Source organism: Nycticebus coucang, chromosome X (genome assembly GCF_027406575.1).
Source record: "Nycticebus coucang isolate mNycCou1 chromosome X, mNycCou1.pri, whole genome shotgun sequence".
In the NCBI taxonomy this organism is placed as follows: domain Eukaryota; kingdom Metazoa; phylum Chordata; class Mammalia; order Primates; family Lorisidae; genus Nycticebus; species Nycticebus coucang.
Window position 1 is genome coordinate 55,299,805 of NC_069804.1, and position 19,095 is coordinate 55,318,899.

The 19,095-nt window shown below is 47.8% G+C and overlaps 1 protein-coding gene across 2 annotated transcripts; it reads left to right on the top strand.

Moving 5' to 3' along the window:
* The first annotated feature begins 963 nt into the window (after positions 1-963).
* PPP1R3F (protein phosphatase 1 regulatory subunit 3F) lies at positions 964-17,716 on the top strand. Of its 2 annotated transcripts, none has more exons than XM_053579418.1 (4): positions 964-2,016; positions 11,809-11,864; positions 12,072-12,154; positions 15,934-17,716. In XM_053579418.1, the coding sequence occupies exons 1-4, from the start codon at positions 1,019-1,021 to the stop codon at positions 17,236-17,238; spliced, it is 2,442 nt and encodes an 813-aa protein (XP_053435393.1). In that variant the 5' UTR covers positions 964-1,018; the 3' UTR covers positions 17,239-17,716. The 2 variants fall into 2 exon arrangements, with proteins under 2 accessions (XP_053435393.1, XP_053435394.1); XM_053579419.1 differs by having other exon boundaries at positions 12,075-12,154.
* The last annotated feature ends 1,379 nt before the right edge of the window (positions 17,717-19,095 follow it).

A 19,095-nucleotide genomic window follows, 5' to 3' on the forward strand; every position in this document is an offset into this window, starting at 1 on the left:
CTTTCCTGGAGCAATGGGGGAGTCACGGGTCCATTCCTGAGAGGCAGACTCTTCCTACTGACTACGGGTATTCCACAGTTCATCTGCTTGACCATTCAATAGCTCAGACTCTGCCCACCCACAGCCTTCCTCTCTGGCCCCCTTATTGGCTAATGCCTTCCTTCACTACACTTAACACTGCCCTCGTTGGCTCTGCTCTACGTCTTGCCTGCGAGTCCTCTCTCCACCTGGCTACACTTTCTAGCCTCAGTATTGGTTCATTCCATACTAGCCCTGCCTTTTAATAAAAGGCCTCACCGCCTTCACCCTGGCTCCCCCATTGGCTATCCACAGTCTGTCTTCCTAGCTCCCGCCTTCATTCCCAATCCCCATTGGCTCTGCTCCCTGCGGTCCTACCTCCGTGGCCACTCACATACCAGCCCTTGGTCTTTTTGTAGCCTGCCTATTGGCTAGTTCCGCCCTGGCACCGCCCCTTGAAGCCGTAGCGCACACTCACAAGACTCTCCATTGGCTCCATGCAGCCATGATCGTCATCCCCCGAGCGGCTCCCCATTGGCTGTTATGTCTCTAGCTTCCATTTCACCGCCTACGCAACTCGCGGGATCTCCCACTTTTCGGGCATCTCGGTTTGTTCCCTGCTGTCCCCAACGCCTGTAGCCATTTCACTTTCCACATCGCTCCTGCTCAGACTTCCCCATTAGCTTCCCTACTTCTGCTCTCTTCATTCTGGGTCCCGCACCACCCCCATCCCGGCCTCTCCATTGATTCCCTGATCATCCCGCCTCCTACACCGCCCACTCTCGGGCATCCCCATTGGCTGCGTGTTTCTCCTGCTCTTAATTCACTGCTACGTCACCCACACTAGGCTGCCCATTGGCTGTCTGCTATACCTGTCTTCATAATGCCGCCTACGCCCCCGTGAACCGTACCCCTCCCGCGCTGGCCTTCCCATTGGCTGCCCACCCCTTCAGGCCCTGCCCCCGTCGGTCCCGCCGCCGGTGCCGCCGGTGCCGCCGATATGGCGCGCACGGCCCCTGTGGAGCCCCCGCTGCGGCATCCCGCGCCCCCCTCGCCAGCCGCGGGTGAGCCCCGCACCTCGGTTGAGGCGGCGGTGGCCCCGCGGAGGGTGCTGTTCGCCGACGAGGCCTTAGGGCTGCCGCTGGCGCAGCTGCGCCGCTACCGGCCGTGGGGCGGTCCCGGGGCGGGCAAGATGGCGGCGGCGGCGGCCGGGCAAGATGGCGGCTGCGGCGGCGGGGCTGACGAGGACGACGATGGCGAAGATGGGGATGAAGGGGAGGAGGAAGAGGAGGCCTGCCCCGAGCCCTCGCTGCTGTGTCCCGTCCCCGCTGGCGGGGGTTTTTACCTGGTGCCCACATTTTCGCTGCCGCCCGCACCGGGCCGTCTGGAGCGCTTGGGGCGCGTCATGGTGGAGCTGGAGGCGCTGCTGCCGCCTCCCGGAGCGGTCCCCGGGGGTGCCGGGGTGTGGGTGCCTGGGGGGCGCCCGCCGGTGCTGCGTGGGTTGGTACGCGTGCTGAACCGCTCCTTTGAAAAGGCGGTGCACGTGCGGGCCTCACACGACGGCTGGGCTTCCTTCTGCGACCACCCAGCGCGCTACGTCCCGCGCAGCCCACCGGGGGCAGGAGCGGGTGGAACAGGAGCAGGAGATCCCATACTGGATACGGGTCTTGGCCTGGGCCCTGGCCAGGCGGCAGCCTCCTCGCCCGACGACGGCGGCCGCACCGACCGCTTTGCCTTCCAGCTGCCCTTTGCTGAGGGCGCGGGCGATGGGGCGCGCCTCGACTTCGTGGTGCGCTATGAGACCCCCGAGGGCACTTTCTGGGCCAACAACCACGGCCGCAACTACACAGTCCTGCTCCGGATCGCACCCGCTCCCACACCCACTGATGCTGAAGGGCTGCCCCAGCAGCAGCAGCTGGAACCACAGCCCGAGTGCCAGGGTCCAGTGGAGGCTGAGGCCAGGCAGCTGAAGAGCTGCATGAAGCCGGTGAGGCGCAGGTAATGTCTGCCAGCCCCACCTCCGCCAACCCAAGGCTGTGTCTAGGATGGAGGACAAGCATTCCAGCCCAGGAACACCTCAGGCCTGCTCTCCAGGACCGGGAGGAGGGGGCATTCAGTTAAAGAGTAATGGAGGTCAAACATGTGCTAGGCACTGTGTTTAACTGGGGTTTCATTCATTCATTTGTTGAGTTCCATTGTAAAGCCCTGAACAAGACATCTTCCCTGCCCTCAAGGATCATACAGGCTCTTGTGGAAGACAGTTTAAAAAAATGAGCAAGTGAGCAGTTAATATAAATGGAGATAAGTTAGCTGCTGAGTGGAGTAAGGGAATAGATAGACTGGGAGGGAATGGCTGCTTTAGACATGTTCAGAAAGGGCCTTTGAGGAGGTGGAGGTGAGGCCTGGATGATGAGGAAGAAAAGTTACAGATTTAGGGAGGGGGCAGTTTGTAGCAAAGGGAACAGGGAGGACTTTGATGAAGAACTCATTTAAACTGAGTCCTGACTGCTAAAGGACTGTTACATGCAAATATGGAACAGGGATGTTTTAGGTAGAGAGAGCAGTAAGTGCAAAGGTCCTGGGGTGGGAATGAGCTGGGTGTGAATGATGGGGAGTGTGCTGAAGTGGAGACAACTGCAGTGACATGGTAGTGTGGACCAAGAGCCTTGCTAGGGGGCAGAAGGGAATATGATCCCTGTCTGACAAAGCAGAAAACCAGGATTCCAGATGTGGAAAAATGGATTGAGGAAGTGATGGTGCCTGGCTTTTCCAGTTCAACCATGCCTGACCTTTGAAGCCTGTGCACTTTCTTTGCTGTTATGCTCTGATCTAGTCTGAGGCCACCTACATAGGCAAGGGGCTGAGCCCAGGCTCTCCTAGGGAAGCAGTAGCTCTGGCAGAGGCAGAACCAGATGGAGACTGGACTTGAAGCTCATTCCCCTGTTTTATTGACACACCACCTGTGACTATTCAGAGGCTTGGAGAAAACCATTTATTGGGTTCCCTGGAGGCTCTGACAGATGATTTTCCTAGGTTTCCTTTACCAAGTTACAACTTTTTTCGAGGGCAGCAGCTAGGCCTGAATTTTTTTGCAGTCACCTAAGTCTAGCTTGGGATCAGTAGATTGTCCCTAAAATGCAAACACTTTCCTGCTCCTGGGAGGACTGGAAATAGGAATGGGAAAATGCTGTTTAGGACTTGTATATGTTTGGTCAGAAGCTGCTGGCTGCAGCAAGATGTTTGTGAGGTCTGCTGGTCCTAGTAAGGCCTTGGGCTGTGAGTAATTCATAGTGGTCTAGCTCTGGGCTGGTGGGAAGATGTGTCTGGATAAGTGAGCAAGTAGGCAAATAACTACTCACCAACTTGTGAATCTCACCATAACCTGAGACTTAAAGGTGTCAGGCAGAATGGTTTTCCTTACAGCATTAAGAGTATGGATTCTGGCATCAGATTGCCTGGGTTCAAATCCCAGACCTGCCACTTATTGGCCTTGTGACTCCGGCCAGCTCATTTAATCACACTGTGCCTCAGGACCCTCATCTGTTAACAGAATTGTTGCACCTATTTCACAGGATACTAGTAAAAGTACTCTAAACTAAGCCTGGTGCCAAGTAGTGCCTTACAGGTATTAACTAGTATAAGTATTTAGGTAGTTACATGTATAGTTTCCTGGATTCTCCTCCTAAATTCAGCTCTTCCCATCACTGGCTGTGTCCTTGCTTCAGTTTCCCCATCTGCTAAAGGAGAATGACAATCACTTTGCGTGGTTGGATTAGATGCAGCAAACATGGGCAAGGTAACAGAAGCATGGTGGTAACTGCAAAAGATAACTGGCTAGCATTACTGATCTCTGTGCTATAAATGTCTGGTCCATTCTTTCCTGGAGGCCTGTGGTGTAGGCTCTAAATTTATCTCCATGTAATATGGGGGGAAATGGGTAGCTCAGAAAGGTAAGCCAGCTTGCTCAAAGCCTCAGCTAGTGAGTAGCAGGACCAGGGAGGAAATACTAAGGACATTTTTTTCTTTCTTACTGTTGGTCCTCTGGAAGTTCTGACAGGATTCATGACAAATTCTGGGTTTCATTCTTGGTATTCCCAGCATGTCATGCTTTTCTTTTACCTTTTTTTTTTTTTTTTTTGCTTGTGTTTTTTTTGCTTTATTGAGGCATACCTGCATAAACTTGTACTGATATTAAGCATATGGCCCAATAGATCTATACATATGTATGCACTTGTATAATCACCACCCTGATCAAGAGATTGAGCAGTTCCTGTACCCCAGAACCTCCATCATTTCTATCACGTTTCCCAAGTTGTTATCCTCGCTGGCTGTCGTGGGAGCCCTGTCTGTAAGATGAGACAGTTTGGGTAACAGGGTTTGGTCATTTAAAGAATGTGAAAGGAAGGGAATAGAGAAATCAAAACCTTGCAGGGCTAAGGTGGATGGAGGGGGTGTTTTTCTTTTAAGATACATGAGTGGTTTTAAAGAGAAATTGAAGCAGCCCGTTCAGACAATTGTTTTGGTATCTGGCCCCAGGTCTGTGGTTCCTAACATGACTTGTGATATTATTTTAAGTGGGCAGATGGCTTTTTGATAGCTTCTTTATCTTTTGATCTCAGCTCTTGCAAAGGGGAGGTTGGTGCTCGTTGCAAGATTAGTGATAAGGTTTTCTTTGTAGGTCGGTGGCTTTCTTGGCGAGTACATTTCAACTTATTATTGTTTTAAAACCTGTGTGTTGCCAGTGACTTGGAGCGCTGTTGAAGAGCAGCCACCCTTCTGTGACCCAGCCTTCCTGGGAAACAGAAGATCTCAGGGGATATCCTTTACCTGTGGGAGCTTCATCGTAGAGAATTTCCTCTGTAGGAAATGTTGGCTGCAGGCCCACTGTGCACTAGGCACAGGCACGTCAGGCGAGAACATGGGAGAAGTCTGATAGCCATCAGGATATTGCTCAGAAACCCAAATGTCTGCAATGCCTAGGTTTTTGGACTTGGCTTTTGATAACTCAGGCATAGATGTAATCCATCAACACACATTTATTGAGGGGGTCTACTATGTGCTGGGCACAGTGCTAGGTTTGCGCAGAGAAAAAGATGCAGACTGGTCCCAAGACGTCACAGGGCTTGTGGTGGGCTGTCATGGGAAGGGCATGTATGGAAGGCTTGTGTGAGACCTGGCTGAGCCTCTGCTCATTGCTAGGCACTCTGCTGAGTACTGTATGTCCATGCAAAGTTTCATTTAATCCTGATAACATTCCCTGTGACCATTTTATTTTTTATTTATTTGGCAGCCTCATGACCTTCTGGATATTTTAAATCCCTCTTTCCTGGATGAGCAAACTGAGGCTCCCAGAGTCCAAAATTCCAGGGCTGGTGTGGGGAGAAGCCCTCCTGCTCTACCTTGGCTTAATACCCCTAGGAAGTGTCCTATTCCTCTTAAAAATAAAGACTGAGAAAGCTTCACCCTGGCCTTCAAGCATCCCTATCCTGTCCCCTAATCTTGTTCCCCACCAGCTTCTGATCTTACCTCACACCAGCATCTCTTTCTGAGCTCCTATCACCATGGTCTTTTCTGTTACTCCAAAGGGTCTTGCTCCTTCCTGCCTCAGAGCCTTTGCCTATGCTGTCCTTCACCAGGAATGTTTGTCCCCCTTCCTGTTGCAGTGTCCTCATGTTGATCCTTCAGTTCTAAGAGGACTTCCCCAGGGAAGCCTGTGTACCACCAACTCAGGCCCTCAGCTTTCTCATAGCACTGATCAGCCCCGCAGTCAGCCCTGACACATAACAAAGCAAGTTCAGGATTATCTGTCCTGCCTACCAGTTCTGCTATAGTTTTCTGATCCATTCTTATCTCCTCTCTGGTGCAATTTTTTCAGTTATTTATCTTCAGACCTTACCAGTCTGCTGCTTCAAAAAACCAAAATAAAAGCCATGAGAATGGAACTCCCCATAGCTGGCAGCCCCTAAGCCTTCAGATTGATTTTCCTCCCCCATGTTACAGGTGAAGAGGTGTTCCCTTTCCCTTAGGGCTGTTCTCCCCCGAGCTCTGGGTCCTGTTTTCTGCCACTTGCTCCAGAACCTAACATCACTGATCATCCTTTCTCTCTTGGTGGGTTTTTTGCCATCCTCCTCAAGTCTTTCCTGTTGACTTTTACCCACACCAGCGTCCCCACCATCTCTACTCACCTCACATTTTCTCCCTGCTGCTCCTGCCAGCACCTAATCACCCTCCTCCCCTTCACTGCTGACGCCTCTCAAGAGTTGCCTGCACTTGTTTTCTCCATGTGCTCACCCATGTGAATATGCGTTCACATATTCACGTCTGCATCTGCCAAAGTCCACAGTTGTTTTTTTGGTTTTCTTGGAGTGGTTCCTCACTTCTACTTAAGATACTGTGTCTTGTCTTGCCTTGGGACCATACTGTGCTGCTTTTGCTCTTAACTCTCTGGCCTTTCTCTTTCTCCTTGTTCTTTCCTCAGCCTCATGTATCTAAACTTGGTGTCTCCACTTGATGACTATTCCAAAGATTCCTCAAACTCATCTTGTTGGGCACTACATTCATCACCTCCCCACAGTATTCCTGAGCAGCCTTCCCTCTTATCTCTCCCTCCTTGCTCATTTTGCTTCTAAGTATCCTTAAGACTTCCCTGACTCTGTAGTTGGGCCAGGGCCCCTTTTCCTAGGGCATTATTTTCTTCTTTAAAGGCACTGACCTCAGTTTGTAGTTAGACCTTCATTAGGGGATCATTGGATGACTGCCCTGCCAGACTGTAAGCTCCATGAGGGGTAGGGACATGGTCTGCTTTTGTTCACCACTGTATTCCCGCAGGCCTGCCACAGTGCCTGGCACTTAGCAGGTGCTCAATAAATGTTTGTTGAAAGAATGAGTTTGAGTATTTTTTAATGTTTTCCTCCACACTGAATTGTAAGCTTCCTAGCTGGGTTTTCTAACCATTTTGTCTCCAGGGCCTGTCACCGGGGCTGATGCACAGTAAGGCCTCTGTCTTTAGGTACACCTATAACTGAATGGATGGGATCTAACTTGGCATCCAAGTTAGCAGCCTTAGGGGAAACCAGAACCACTATAGTTGAAGCAGGACAGGTCAAGAGTCATCTTAGTTGTCTGGTGAATGAGGATTTAATGTGAAAGTGATCCCCTTTTATGCCACAGAAAACTGGTAGGGTCATCTAGGTTAAGGACGTGAGCTGGAGGCTACATGCCAACCAAGAAAGTGGCAGAGCTGGGATATGAACCTGTATGGTCCTGCTCTTAGTGTCCCAGTTCTTACCAGGCTGGGTGATAAGATTTTACCTTCAGGGAAATGTTGGGCAAGTTGCTTATCCTTTCAGTGCCTCACTTTCCTTCAATGGGAATTTGGAGGGAATTACTATTAAGCACTTTATAGGTTGTTTTCTTTATTTTTTCTTTATTTTTAATTTATTTATTTTGAGACAGTCTTATTCGGTTGACCTGGGTAGAGTGCTACGGCATAGCTCACAGCAACTTCAAACTCTTGGGCTCAAGCAATTCTCTTGCCTCAGCCTCTTGAGTAGCTGAGACTGTAGGTGACTGCCACACCACCTAGCTAGTTTTTGTATTTTCAGTGGAGATGGGGTCTTGCTCTTGCTTAGGCTGGCCTTGAACTCCTGAGCTCAAGCAGTCTACCTGCCTCGGCTCCTAGAATGCTAGGATTACGATGCTTGACCTATAGGTGCTTTTCAGATAGTTGCTCAATCTGCTGAACAGCTCACTGAAGTCGGTATTGCCATAATCCCCTCTTTACAGGAAACTGAGGTACAGAGAGGTTAAATAATTTGCTCTAGGTCATAAAGCTGATAAGTGGCAGAGCTGGGATTATTCAATATTGCATGCCCTGACCCTTCCTTGAGATGAGAAATCCATTTACTGGGTTCTAACAAACATTAAGAAAATAGCATGGGGAATGCCAGAGTGCAATCAAAACATGCAGAAAGGTAAGTATTTCATTCAGAAACAACCATTTTTTTGGTTTCATATATATATATATATGTATACATATACACAGACACGTGTGTGTGTATTTTTTTTTACATGTGTGGGTGTGCTGTTATGATGCAAGATGGATTTCTTACTGTGGGTTATGGCCAAAGAACTAAGACGCTGCTGTATTCATGGCATGATAAACCGCTCTCCTGTCCCACTGCTGGATTGCCCACAAGTCCCAGAGTTGAAGCTGACACAGTTGTTGGAGAAGGCAAAGCAGTGCCCCACATAGCTTGGTGGCTTCACAGCCACCTTCAAACCCTGTTCTTTTCAGAAAGCAGATGGCTCAGGGTAACTGGGATTCCAAGTATCATGGGGCAGGTTTCTGAAGCCACCTATCACCCCCGCCCCAGAGAGTCAGCATTATATTCAGGTTGACTACATGGGAGCTGGGGTCTGCTGAGTTTCCCTTTGGGTTTCAGTGCCTGACCCACTTTGGGCTGGCAAAGTTCTTTGAAACCATGAGTGCTGGGGGTGCTCACAGAGGACTTGGGTGGTGGTGGGGATGGCAGTGATGTGCCTGCTCTGAAAGTCTGCTCTGCTTTTCTCTTTGCCTTGCTCACTCACTCTGTGACTCTGTGATTCGCCTTTTTGTTCTGTCTTGGGGTCAGTGCTACTGTTTCCAAATTCTCACCCCCTGGTCTGCTTGAGTGTTTATCCAAGGTAAGCAGCTGTTGAGTATCCTGTTCGCAAGAGGAGTTTTCATACTCAGGAGACCGGTGGGCAGGCCTGAGATGGCCCCTTCTAGGTGACAATGACTTGAGTATTGCTCACAAGCACTCAGATTATGTGTGTCTAAGATGTCCCTAGGTCTGTGTGTCTTGGCTCACTCCTGCCCAATGCCCTTGAAGGGATGCCACGTGGTATTTGAGGGGCTGGTGCCAAAAGAGCAGGTTTCCTTCTTGAAAATTAGCACGCATACTGTAGGTACAGTTTTGTTCTTAACTCTCCTCCCCATTTTTCTAAGAACCCTGCTCTGTTAATTGCTCAGTGAGTCAGTATACATTTGTACTTGATTCCTCTTACTATCTTCATTCTGATTAACGTCATAGCTGCCCTCAAATTTTTACTGTGAAAGACAGTTCAAGGATATTTGTATTTTTAATTTCTAAGCCCACAATTTCTAACTGTGTTAGAAATTTTTACTGTGAAAGACAGTTCAAGGATATTTGTGTTCTTAATTTCTAAGCCCACAGTTTCTAACTGTCTTCAAAGTGGAGCCCTCTTTTTGCATGTTATCAGTGTGGTATGTAGTCAGTGGGTGTAGAAATACAGTTCCTTGGGCCTTAGCTTCTGCATTTGTTAAAAGGAAAGGATGTTGTTTCAAAGGGTAAATGTGAAGGTTTTCAGATTGCCTTGGTGTATCAATGAGAAGGCCTGTTGCGAAAGAGGTGTCAATAAATGCTTGTGCCTTCTGCTGTTGTTTCTCTGACTTTGGAGGTAGGGAGACCAACTTGTTTGCTTCTGCTGACTTTGTGGATCTTAGGTTTGGCTCAATTGCTTGCCCTGATTTTTGCATGTTTCCCCTCTTCTCACCCTTGTGGGCTGTGCAAGGGGTGTTGGTTTGGTCCTAAAGGGTTGTTTTGTATTTGTTTTTCTTCTCTCCTTCCTTCAGCTGAATTACAGAATCCTTTTCCTGCTGTTGGCCGCTGCCTGGGTGTTCCCCTTTTCTCTCTCACATCTCTTAACTCTAGTAGTTTTTTAGAACCCTGCTTGCCATGCATGTCAGGCCAGATGGCAGGGGAAGGCTTTGCCTACTGCTTGTGATGGGGAGGGCTGGTTTTCTTTTGTTCTGTGTGCCTCTTTGAAGATATGTGGTGGAAGATCCTAGGAAGATGATATTTTCTGTAATGAAGGACTATGCCAGCAAAGGAGGTCAGTCAGTGCAGCCCATCAGAATGTGTTGAGCCATAATTCCAAAGACCTAGATTTTAGCTCTACTGAGGAGACTGGTGCAGAACCAAGTCAGTTTGCTCTGAATCCCCCTTTCTCATCTGTGATGTGTAGGAATTGATGGATGGGCTCCTAGAGTCAACTATCCTAGGCCCTGTAGTATTTAGATTCAGGTACTTCTGGTGAGATGCAATGAGCTCTAGACCATGGAGAAAAACCATCCCTTTCAGAGATTCCTGTCTCTAGATCCACATACATGGTTCAGGCTTCCTCTCTGAGGGTGAAAACAAGAAGCAGTTTTTACAGCTTTTCTGTGTCTAGTGGACTCTAGTCATGTGTCCCATGGAGGCAGAGAAACGGGGAATGAATATGTAGGCAAAAGGCAGGTCCAAAGAAAAGTCTGCATGAAGGAGGAAGGAAGGATCTTGTCTATTATTGATTCCCCCCCCCTCTCTACTTTTAGGAGGGAGTTGGGGTTGGGTAAGACTCCAGTATCCCTTGTCCATGCAGCAGCACCTTGTTGGGTAAGAGCCAGAAAGGCCATAATTTCAGTCCAGGCTGCATTACCTTAAGCTATTTATCTAGCTTCTGTTTCATCATCTTTAAGGTGGGGGTAATACTGCTGCCTACTTCAGAGAATTGGAAGTACCTCATAGGGTGGTGGTGAGGATTGAATTAATGTGCCTAATGCCATAGTAGGTACTACGTATGACTAAGCTAGTGATATCCTCTTTCTGTGAAGGTAAATTGGTTAGGTGTTTATAAAGGTTTCAATTATTTCCAAATGTCAACAGTGTCACATTGCTTCTTAGGAAGAAAAAGGTCTGAGCCATCACCTCAGTTCCTCAGGTATCTGAACATGTTTTAGTTAATGCTTCCCTCATTTGCCTTGATCTGTAAGCATTTGTTACTCATTTAAGACAGTAAGAATAGTGATTTCTCCATGATGAGACCCCACCCCTGGCAGTATCTGACTGAAATACCCTTGGCTTATGCCACTCAGTGATCTGACTGGCCTGATGGAGGAAGAACAAGAACAATATATACCATTGATTTGGCCCCTGCTGTGTGCCAGGCCCCAGTGTCTGCCTCTCCACTCTCATTCCCCTTGCACATTTTGCTAGATGTGCATATCTGGCTCCACTGGCTCCACTTTATGAGTAAGAAGGTGAAGGGACCTGCCAGGCTGATACGGGTATGCGGGAGGGCTTGTATAGGGACCCCAGGCCTCCACGACACCCTTTGCATTCTCCATTTGCTTTCCTTTTACCCCTCTGGTGCTTCCTGTGTTCCTAGTCTTCCCTGCCTGTTCTTTCTGGGAAAATAGGGGTTCTTCCATAGCCAGGAACATTCCCTAAAGAAATAGACCATATAACTATGCCCAGTGCTATTTACCGAAGTTTGCTTTGTGATAGCAAAATGAAGGAAACAATCTAGCTGCTCAGTAGGAAGGGACTGGCCACATAAATTATGGTGAAGTCCATATGATGAACATTAAGCAGCCATTTGAAATGTTTGCAAAAGTATATGATGTTTCTTACTGAAAAGTGGACAAAGCCAGCTGTGAAATTATGTCTACAGAATCTAAATGATTTCATAGATTATCTGGAATGAAATTTTCTAAGATGCTAGTAGTGGTTGCCTCTGGCCAGCATGTGATTTTCCTGCTTCTTTATACTTTCATGTATTCTATAAATTTTTCTACAATGAGGGTGTAGGACTTCTGTGATCAAGGGATAAAAAGAGGCAGCAGAAGAGAAAACAGTAGGTGTCAGGGTGAAGACAGGCCACCACACAATCTCAGAAGATGCCTGTGGGTGGCAGAAGTGATCTCTCAGGGTGTCAGATCCATGTACTCTTTCCTCTGTCCCATAGGCCTGCTGAGGAAGAGCTGAGGATGAAGAACATGGGTGATAACACCCCTGCTGTGGGTAAGCACTTGGCCAGCTTCGGGAGTTTTAGCTTGTATTTATCATGTCTGTCTTCCCTTTTTCTTTCTATAAAAATGAAGAGCCACTCATCTTCTGCTTTAGACTGTCACAGAAAGCTTCGGAAGCAAAACTGCCAATTAGCTAGAATAGCAAATTTTCTGTTTATATATCTATCTTGCCCCACTGCTGCCTTTCTTTTCTCTCCAGCAGAGCGTCCTGATGTCCAGGAGTCAGTGGGTCCCCTGGTAGCCCCAACCCCTCTCCGTCCATGGCCCCAGATGACACTTCAGGTAAGCTGGCCCCTTCATAGTCAGGGCAGTTAGCCCAATGGGAAGTTCACAGTAGGATCACAGCTATGCTGGGTGGTGGGGCTGACTACCTCTGGGTTCACCCTAGGTTGGATGGAGGTAACAAAACTCAGAACCCAGTGGGAGAAGGGAGATTGCAGTTACTCATTTGGGTTTACAGAAATTTCATTTGTTAATTTAGCAAATATTTATGGAGTGCTTGTTCTGTCCCAAGTACTGTTACAGACATGGAAATACATAAGTGAACAAAAATCCTCTTTGTGGGGCTTACATTTAGGGTGATACCTGATTAAATAAAATAATAGTTAAATATGTGGTACTTTATTTTATTTAAAAAAATCTGGGCTAGCCAGGCATTGTGGTGGGTGCCTGTAGTCCCAGGTACTTGGGAGGCTGAGACAAGGGGATTGCTTGAACCCAGGAGTTTGAGGTTGCTGTGAGCTATGATGAGGCCATAGCACTCTATCCTGGGGAACAGAGTGAAACTCTGTATCAAAAAAAAAAATCTGGGAGATCAACAAAGGTAGGAGCCTGGAGTTCTATCCCCAAGCCACCCTGGGGCTGATGATGAGTGCTAAGGAAAAACATAAAGGGATAGAGAATGGGTAAGTGTGTGTGTGTGTGTGTGTGTGCACGCGCGTGCACGTATGGGGGGGGCATTTGCAACTTTACATTGGGTGGCCTGGGAAGGCCTTAATAATGATTAGTGAGATTTGAGTACAGATATGAATATGAAGAATATGAGTGAGGCACATGGGTAACTAGGGGAAGAGCGTCCCAGGCCAGTGAAAGATTCCTGAGGTGGGGCTGTGGCTAACGTGTGTGAGGGACAACAGAAGCAGAGGAGGGGGAGCCACAGGAGGGCCATGAGCAGAAGAGGGGCTGATCTGACTCAGAATTTAATAGGCTCCCTCTGATAGAAGCAGGTGACCTCTGAGGAGGAGATCATTGCAGTGGTCCAGGTGTGTTGTGACCATGGGAACAAGGGAGGTAGAGACATTCTGGAGGGGTGTATGTGTGTGTTTTACCTTTTTATTACAAAAATTTTTATCACATGGAGGGTGCCAAAAAAATGTATAGACATTTTAAGAAAAGAAGAAACTGTATTAAAATTGTAATACTCTGGCTCGGCACCTGTGGCTCAAGTGGCTGGGGCACCGGCCACATACACCTGAGCTGGTGGGTTCGAATCCAGCTGGGGCCCGCCAAACAACAATGACAGCTGCAACCAAAAAATGGCCGGGCGTTGTGGTGGGCACCTATAGTCCCAGCTACTTGGGAGGCGGAGGCAGGAGAATCGCTTGAGCCAGGAGTTGGAGGTTGCTGTGAGCTGTGATGCCACGGCACTCTACCCAGGGCAACAGCTTGAGGCTCTGTCTCAAAAAAAAAAAAAAATTGTAATACTCAAATCATGTTTGACTTCTGCAATTATAAGAGGTGCATAATGTGACTTATATTCATCTTTTATTATTATATATTGAGTATTACAAAGTTAATACAGTCTTCGTAAAATGTGTATACATTTTTTGGCACCCTTTGTGTACAAAAATGGCTAATATAATGAACCCACATATGCCATCACCCAGCTTCAGCAAATTACAACACATGTCCAACCTACTTTATCTGGACCTTGCTTCTTCCCCTCCACTTCTCTATAGAATAATGTTGGAAAAAATACAGACATCATCATCCCATCCATAAATACTCCAGTTTGTATCTCAGAAAATTAAGAACTTTTGAAAGAAACCCCAATACCACTATCACACCTCAGAAAATTAACAATAATTCTTTAGTATCATCATGTATTTGTTCAGTGTTCAAGTTTACCTTCTCTCATATGTGTTTTAGGATCCAAACAAGGTTAACACATTGCATGTGATTGATGTGTTTGTTTAGTTTTTTGTTTTTTTTTTTGAGACATAGAGTCTTACTATATTGCCCTTGGTAGAGTGCCGTAGTGTCACAGCTCATAGCAAACTCCAGCTCTTGGGTTTAAGTGAGTCTTTTGCCTCAGCCTCTCAAGTAGCTGGGACTACAGGCGTCCACCTCAATGCCTGGCTATTTTTTTGTTGTAGTTGTCATTGTTGTTTAGCTGACCCCAGTCGGGCTCGAACCTGCCAGCCTCGGTGCATGTGGCTGGCACCATAACCACTGTGCTACGGGCGCCAAGCTGTTTGTTTAGTTGTTTTAATCTCCCCCACTTTCTTTCCTTGCAATTCGTTGGTTGAAGAAACCTTGTTTGTCCTGTAGGATTTTCCATAGTCTGTCTGATTAAATCCAGGTGGAAACATGCTTTTTACTTTATTTTTATTCATTTATTAATGCTATTAATTTAGTCTTTTATAATTAAATTTAATTAATGTATTAAAGTATTAATTATATCAAATTACTGCATTTAATCTTTTATTATTAAATTAATTTAAATAGAATTAACTCTACTTAATTTTTTTATTCCCCCTTCCTTGGTTAGCTGTAACTCTGTAAAGAAAAACTGTCCTGGGCGGCGCCTGTGGCTCAGTCGGTGGGGCGCCGGCCCCATATACGAGGGTGGCGGGTTCAAACTCGGCCCCGGCCAAACTGCAACCAAAAAATAGCCGGGCGTTGTGGCGGGTGCCTGTAGTCCCAGCTACTCAGGAGGCTGAGGCAAGAGAATCGCTTAAGCCCAGGAGTTGGAGGTTGCTGTGAGCTGTGTGAGGCCACGGCACTCTACCAAGGGCCATAAAGTGAGACTCTGTCTCTACAAAAAAAAAAAAAAGAAAAACTGTCCCACACCCACTGTTTGGCTACCTTGAGGTATAGTTTGTACAGGAAAGGCAGTGTAAATACTTAATTTTCCCCCTTTATTTACCAGTTTTCAGAAAAAAAAAAAAGAGAAAGGATTTTTGGTTTTGGTGTATCATTCTGTCTCATGGATTCTAAATGTATTTGATGAATTTTAATCCATTGCGCTTATTTATTTTTTTGATGCTTCAATTGAACTCTGTCTGGCCAGTAACATCTTATTTAGATTGTCTCTTCTCTCCTTTTCTTGTTCCCCAATCATTCTATGAGCCCTTCCTAACATCCTGGTAGGACAATATGTTCCACGCTCATTCTGGACTTTTCCTGCCCTAAGCCTGGAAACAAACATTTCTTTGAGGAGCTCTGGTTTCTTTTAGTGGACAATGAATGATCTTTAGAGACTCTGGGGGCTCAGCCTGCTCGTTACAACTAGATTGCTCATTGTTTCTAGGCCTTTTCAAAAGACAGAGCTAGGGAATACAGATTTTTTTTTTTTTTTTTGGAATACAGATTTAAGAAGATAAGATTGGGCGGCACCTGTGGCTCAAAGGAGTAGGGCGCTGGACCCATATGCCGGACATGGTGGGTTCAAACCCAGCCCCAGCCAAAAAAAAAAAAAAAAAAGAAAAAAAGAAAGAAGATAAGATACATTATAGATTCACATGTGGATATTCTGGCTATGTTTTGAAAGTAAACCAACAGTATTTACTGACAGTCATTCACCAAATACTGATGCTGAACTTTATCATCTGCAAGAAGTCCCTTTTTATGCCATCAAAACGTGTTGTTTTACTAGAGATGTCGGGGTCTTTGGAGTTTAGAGAATTGCAGAGGGTTATTTAAGGTGTTTTTATGCAGAAACCCCTGTGGGGGTCACCAGTGGTGATGTGGCTGTCACCAGTTCTTACTGTCTCTGCTTGTTCTATCCCCTCCTCTACTTCATTCCCTGCCCTTTCTCCTCCTCTCCCCCATGGCTCCAGGTTTCTGAAGTTACGATGACTGGCAACCCCCCAGAAGAAGGTGACATCCCCAGATGCAGTCCACCTGCGGCTTTTACAGAGGTCCTTCAGGCACCAGCCATCAGGATTCCCCCCTCCTCCCCTCTCTGTGGCCTGGGTGGCTCCCCAAGAGACCAGGCCTCTGGGCCCGATGCAAGTGAGGGGGCCACTGGGCCTTTCCTGGAACCCAGCCAGCAGCAGGTGGAGGCCATGTGGGAAGTATCAAGTGAGAATGGAAGGAGTCAAAAAGACCCCGTGGTGGGAGCTATTATGGATGAACACCCTGGGGGTCTGGAGTTCATAAGTGGGTTAGAGGAGCTGCTTGGTGAAGACACCATTGACCAGGAGCTGGAGCAGCTCTACCTATCTCACCTGAGCTATCTGCGGGCTGCTGTGGCTGCAGGTGGGGCAGGGGGTGGCGGGGAGGGCCCCACAGATGGCGGGATGTCCCCCAGCCATCCCCTGGGCATACTCACGGACCGTGACCTGATCTTGAAGTGGCCTGGCCCTGAGCGGGCCCTGAACAGTGCTCTGGCTGAGGAGATCACGCTGCACTACGCCCGGCTGGGACGCGGTGTGGAGCTCATCAAAGATACCGAGGACCCTGATGAGGAGGGGGAGGGCGAAGAGGGGCTCTCCATCACACCATCCAGCCCAGAAGGGGACAGCCCCAAGGAATCGCCTCCAGAAATCCTCTCTGGGGCCCGTTCTGTGGTAGACACTATGGGAGATGTGTGGCTTCCTTGGGCAGAAGGCTCAGGAAGTGATAGCCCTGTGGTTCTGAGCACAGAGGGTCAGTTCACTGGGGACCCAGAGAAAGGGATAGGCAAGGACACTGACTCTTTGCACATGAATACGGTGGTAGCTGGGGTAACTGGGTCTCTTGGGGAGTCTGGGCCAGATGCTCAAATGGAGGTTGCCACTAAGCTGGCAGGCAGCTTGGATCCTATATCTGGCAGGGAGCCAGCTGTTCCGGTCCTTATACAGGGACAAAATCCCACCCTTTTTGGTCCCTTGGGGGCCAAAGTCTATTTGTCTAGTATGGCCAGGCCTCACGTGACCTCCCAGGATGGAGAGGGTGCAAGCCCAAGCTTTGAACCCTTCAAAAGTTCTCCCACCCTAGCAGCCCCTGCAGAATGTGTGTGTGCGTTGCCTCCTCAGCTCCGGGGGCCCTTGACCCAGACTCTGGGTGTCCTGGCTGGGCTGGTGGTGGTCCCTGTGGCTCTAAACAGTGGTATGTCCCTCCTGGTGCTTGCGCTGTGCCTCTCTCTGGCCTGGTTCTCGTAGGGGCTGCTTGTGGAATCAGCAATAACAGGACTCCCCGTCTCTGGGGCCTGGGGAGGGGTAGTCCCTGCACCACCCCAGAGGGTTGAGATGGGATATGTGGCCTGAACTGTGAGGGGACTTTGGTCCTTTGCTTCTGAGAATGCTCGACTAGAGAGAGGACTTCCCGTCCCTGAACTCTCCATTCAGCACAGAGCTCCCTGTGGTGGTACCAATGGAGAGGAATAGGGACAAGTGGATGATGTGAGTGAAAAGAGCTTTTAGAATGGAATTGGGCATGTCCTCCCCCTCCCTTGCCCCCCAAGCCTGTATTTTATTTTTGTATAATTCTCTGGACGAGGGAGAGTGGTCATGAGCTGGTCTTGGGGCACAATTACCCAGAGATATATTTATTAACAGTCAACCTGTGCAACCTGCTGGAGCTTTATTTTTAATTTAATTTATATAGAGTACCTATTATTATATGCCACAATAGAGCTCTGAGAAATGATGTCTTGCTGTGCATTGTTCTCTTGTTTGGACATGAGTGTCCAGGGTGGTCACATTCTGTGGGAGGATCATGGTGGGAAGTGGGGAGTGGGACTTGGTCATGCCTGCTTCTGCTTCAGTGTGTCCTTAAGGATCCATGTCTCCTTATCTCATGGTGGCCCTTTGGTCTTTTTCACATTCTGCCTGTGGGAGCCTGCAGATATGTATATAGATGGTGGTGGTGGGAGCCCGGGAGGAAGAATGGTGGCCACATGAGGGTTTGGTGTCAGTCACATGGCTGCAGTGGTGGCTGTGGTCACTTGTGGATGTGGGGACATCAGTTTTGAATCAGCCACAAAGTTCTGAAGTTACTAAAAACCAGCCTTTCATACCACCAGCGGGAGATCCCTCAGCTTCCAAGAAAGGGAAGGCCTCATAGAAGACAGAGAAATTAATGTATTGTGAAAAATTCGTACCAGAAGTGCTGTCTACAGACATCTCATTTCTATTCAAAACAGGAAACCAAGAAGCTTTGAAGGAAAGGACAGATAAATTTACTCCATGCAAATAAAAACTTTGCATGGTAAAATAAAATACCATAGACTTATTCCTTTTACAGCAAAACTTATTGAAAGAAATATTTATGTCGGGTGGCGCCTGTGGCTCGGTGAGCAGGGCGCTGGCCCCATATACCGAGGGTGGCGGGTTCAAACCCAGCCCCGGCCAAACTGCAACAAAAAAATAGCTGGGCGTTGTGGCGGGCGCCTGTAGTCCCAGCTACTCGGGAGGCTGAGGCAGGAGAATCGCCTAAGCCCAGGAGTTGGAGGTTGCTGTGAGCTGTGTGATGCCACGGCACTCTATTGAGGGCAATAAAGTGAAACTCTGTCTCTACAAAAAAAAAGAAAAAAGAAATATTTATGTCAACTTTCTTCAGTTATTCTCTCCTCCCATGCCTTTCTGAAATAACTCAAATCAGATTTTTTTTTGCCCAAACATCTTAGCAAAACTGCTGAAGTCCCTGAAGATGTTCACATTGCTATAGTGATGATTAAGTCTCAGATCTCTTCTTACTTGGTTTGTTGGCAGCATTTAACACAGTTGATCGCTTCTACCTTGAAACCCTTTCTTCATTGGTTTCCAAGACACTACACTCTCCTAGTTTTCCACTTTCTTCATTGGTCATTCTTCTAGAACAGTGGCTGGCACATAATATTCAGTAAATACCCATTGAATGAAATAATGTAGGAACAAACAATTGAAAGTGGGGAAATACAGAGTGACAGGGCTACAGAGCCTAGTTGGTCAGTCATTAAGTGGTTAGTTACAAGCTCAGTTCAGCTTCACAAGTGTTGACTGACCACCTGTGCTCTGTTCTGAGACCACAAAAGGAGG